This window comes from Branchiostoma belcheri, unplaced genomic scaffold (genome assembly GCF_001625305.1).
Source record: "Branchiostoma belcheri isolate BF01 breed outbred unplaced genomic scaffold, Haploidv18h27 scaffold76, whole genome shotgun sequence".
In the NCBI taxonomy this organism is placed as follows: domain Eukaryota; kingdom Metazoa; phylum Chordata; class Leptocardii; order Amphioxiformes; family Branchiostomatidae; genus Branchiostoma; species Branchiostoma belcheri.
Window position 1 is genome coordinate 1,023,712 of NW_017804420.1, and position 4,054 is coordinate 1,027,765.

General features: G+C 41.9%; 1 protein-coding gene across 2 annotated transcripts in view; it reads right to left on the bottom strand.

The window, feature by feature from the left end:
- Positions 1–379: 379 nt before the first annotated feature.
- The window catches only part of LOC109485512 (adenosine kinase-like), a 7,055-nt gene continuing 3,380 nt past the window's right edge, over positions 380–4,054 (bottom strand). The window contains exons 7-11 of one of the 2 annotated variants that reach the window (XM_019789200.1): positions 3,095–3,194; positions 1,448–1,618; positions 1,228–1,263; positions 998–1,112; positions 380–716 (exon numbers count right to left, since the gene is read on the bottom strand). In XM_019789200.1, the coding sequence (XP_019644759.1) occupies positions 505–716; positions 998–1,112; positions 1,228–1,263; positions 1,448–1,618; positions 3,095–3,194 (634 nt within the window). In that variant the 3' untranslated portion in view covers positions 380–504. The remainder of the gene's footprint in view (positions 717–997; positions 1,113–1,227; positions 1,264–1,447; positions 1,619–3,094; positions 3,195–4,054) is intronic. The other variant, XM_019789201.1, reaches the window with a different exon arrangement.

Below are 4,054 nucleotides of genomic sequence, written 5' to 3' on the forward strand. Positions count from 1 at the left end.
GGAGCCATGAAGTCAACACAAAAGGCTGGGCTAATAATAATATTTAAACAATGAATTTTGAACTTTTAACTAGAAAGGTAAGATGCATTTGCTTATGTTATATAAACCTTCGCATATGGTCTGCTCTGTTAATTCTCACTCAAACACATTCACGTACATGTAACATTACTACTAGTATATGGTGACAGAAGCTGAGCAGACCATGAAATTGCAACATTATGTAACCCAACACCAGTCACCATGCTGACAGGTGTAACAAATTATGTCATTGGTCAGGTCATAGGTCACTGTTTGAAGAAGAAGAGGAAGAAATTGAGCAAAAACAATATGTTTATCTTCGGTAGATCTAAACATAAAAACCAACACAAATAACAAAAGATGAAGGTATGAGATCTTTGACCTCTAGTTTATTCGATGTTGATGATATTTCAAACAGCCATTACATGTATAACTAAAGGGCTTCTTCTAGAAGACATCATTTTTTTGTTAATGTACTGTGCTGTTTTACTGGAAATCTGGCTTAGGTGGATAGGTGCATCCGGAGTACTGAATGATGGTACTAGCGGCGTAGTTTCCACAGCGGACACAGTCTTTCAGGGGTTGTCCTTGCACCAGCTGAGACAGGAAGCCGCCAACAAAGGCATCGCCGGCTGCGTTGGTGTCCAGGATCTTAGAGGGGTCCAGCTTCACCACAGGGAAGTGCTCAACTTTTCCATCTGCAAAGGAAGAAAGGAGAGCAAAAATAGATAATTTGGTCTTAAAATGAAAGTGTGGTTCTTGTAAACTGGTTAAGTCAACCTTCGCATAGTCTAGCCCTGCAAATACTGCTTTTTATTCTATGATAAATGTGTTGACCAACCCCTCAAACTCTGTTGTGTCACTTGCCACATAATGTTATCCAACACCACAGCATGTCTGCTACAGCACTAGTTACCATAATGACAGCCTTATGGCACAGGTCACATCAAAAGTGCTTATAAAAGAGAAACATTCCCACCTTGTACAATGATGGTCTCTTCAGTTCCCTGGGTGATCACTACCATCCGTTTACGGTCCTTATTCACCTTCTCCAGGTCAGCTATCTTCTTTCCAATTTCTACCAAGTCTTCCGTCTGTGAAGAAAGCATGCAAGACGTTTACGGTCAAACATTGGATTCTAGCTCTGATACAACTCCAAAATAAATAAAGAGGACCAATAAAAAAAAAGAATGCTTCAGTATTACTTACCCCAAAGTTCTGCTCTGTTGCAAAAGTCTTTGCCTCCTGCGGATGAAATATTGTAAAATTTAAGGATACAGCTTTTCTAATATCAATGCAGAATTCTGGATGTGCTTGAAGGATTCTCATGAAGACAGCCATAGACAACAGAATGCAAGATGAAAATGACAGAAGATATGAATGTTCAAATTATGGTGAAGGTACATGTATATTATCTATGAGTATATACCGTCTCATTGCCAAAGAGAATGTCGACGTAAGGCATGGCCTTCATCATGGGTTCCTTGAAGAACTGACAGAGGAACGGTGCCGACAGGTTCAGAGCAAACGTCCTGTTGTCCTCCGCACAGGACTGCGCCACAGCCAGGATGGACTCAGGGGACACTGTCAGAAAAAACCCCTGCACAGAGAATATTATAATATATGATTACATGTACTTATGTTATGCTGCTTTACTTTCTATCTAGGATATCTTTTCCTAATTTGAATATATTTGCATAAAGGCCCATAGAACCACTTTGTCCCACCCGGACCTTAATATATGTACCACAACATGCCTTAAAATGATGAGGAGACATGAAGGTGTGATTTTATGGCACTGGCCTAAGTATGTACAGAATGGGCGCGGAGCCTCATGAAACCCAGACAAACCCCCAGCATATAAAGGAAAGGGTGTGTCAAAAAGTAAAGTCTCATCTACGCAAAGAGGAGGACATGAAAATAGAAGAAAAATGCAGGTCACTCCAAGTACAGGGGAACTGGGCAGAACTAGTCGAACAAGAACAGTCTAACCTGGCGTGGAAAAGTGCTTTGTGCAACACTCCCCGGGGGGTATTTGAATTCGCTCTAAATGGCATGTTAAACTGGCTGCCAACAGGTGATAACCTGGTCCGCTGGGGGAAAGTACTCTCACCGAAGTGCCCACTCTGCAAGGGACGGCAGACTTTGCGTCACGTCCTTAACATGTGCCCGGTAGCACTCAAGGACAGGTTTACCTGGCGACACAACAGTGTCCTCATGGAACTAGTCAGCACCCTCAAGCTATGGTATGCAGAATCTAACCCAGAGGTCACAATCAGGTGTGACCTGAACCCAGACTACCTGGAAGGAGGCACACACACTACAATCCCTCCAGACATACTGCCGACTTCGCTGGTACCTGATATCACACTTCAGGATCCTGTACAACGGAAGCTGACCTTGATCGAACTTACCGTTCCGTATGAACAGAATGCACAGCACGCTGAGGACAGAAAGTCTGCCAAGTACGAAGGACTGATTAATGATATAAACGTACATAGTGGGTACAGAGCTACACTCGTTACAGTTGAAGTCGGAAGTAGAGGATGGATTAACAGTGAGAACACTGCGAAACTGAAGTCACTCTGCCTAGTCAGTCATAAGGACCGTGAAGTCAGACACCTTAAAAGTAGACTGGGGAAGTGCGCACTTTGTGCATCTTATGCCATATACTGCGCTAGAAACATTCAGGGTAGGGAAAGTACCTCAGGGCTATTCTCTTGTAAAAGATAAATTTGATGCAACAGGCTTGATTCTTTTCTTTTAACCTTTAAGTTCTAGAAAAAATTGTTTGTAAGTATACGTATGAATGAAATGTATGTGTAGAAAACAATTTTAATCGAAAAGTTTAATGTCCGATGCACACTTGTTACATTTTACTTACCTTGCGCCCTCCTCTTAATTATAATGAGATAAAGGGCTGGCCTAGGTGTACTTCAATGAGTCATCTTGTATATATTTGTATATTGAAATAAAGATGATTTTAACCCCCCTTGGCTCTAATGGGCCAAAATAAGCAAGTCAGCAGAAAGTTCTTATGTTCTATAAATATCATAATAAGAAGAACAATTCTTACCCCGATGTAGCAAACATCTGCTTTCTTGACCAAAGCCATGTTCTTGTCCAAGTGCTCTTTCTTGTAACAGTTGGCTGCTGCTAAGTTAGCACAGAGCGACCTGCATAATAGACCAGCAAAAAATATACACATTCAACCTACCGGTAGATTCCACATAGTAGTACCCGGTACTCCTAAGGGACTGTACGATATTTACCGGGGGGGGAGGGCCGGTCGTCTGAGGGGGGAGGGCCTAGGAAAAAATTTGAGCCGGGGGAGGGCCTAGGAAAAAATATTTTAATTTGGGGGAGGGCCTAGGTAAAAAAATTTTCCAAGATCCCTTTCACTCTACAACGTTTTTATACACTTTCAAAACATGATTAAACGTCTGTCCCATATATATCGTAGCGATTTGCCAGTCATTGGAATCGGCAGAATTTTACGTTCCAATAATATCCATCCCTATTATTATAATGTATTCGCCCAAATCTCCCACAGTGCCCTTCAAAATCTTGCATTTTCGCCAGAATCGGCGAAACTGGACTACACAGCCAAATTACATGGATTAAAATCGTGTCAATCGCGGCTATCGAACCGATATCGATCAAAATGTAGGAAGGCTTGTCTGAAGATTTGAAATTAATTTCGCGTTCAACGCCCCTTCCCAGTGGTGTGCATGCGTGCGTCGGCAAGGGTCCCGCTGGTCCCGCCTCGCAACTCGCTCGAACTTCTCGGCGTGGATGTCGGATGTCGACGGATTAATATTGGTATTTTTCTTAAACCAAGGACTATTTTAACATTTATATCTATGTCCCTCCAAAGTTAATTGAAAACAACACGTAACTTGGCAATATTGTTTCCCTGTTTGTAATAAAATAATTTGACGCGGAAGAAGTTCGTGGACGAAAGGTAGGCTAGATAGAGGATTATAATTTTCGATTACACCGACTGACCTTAACGTTACTGACTTTAAATTATAGC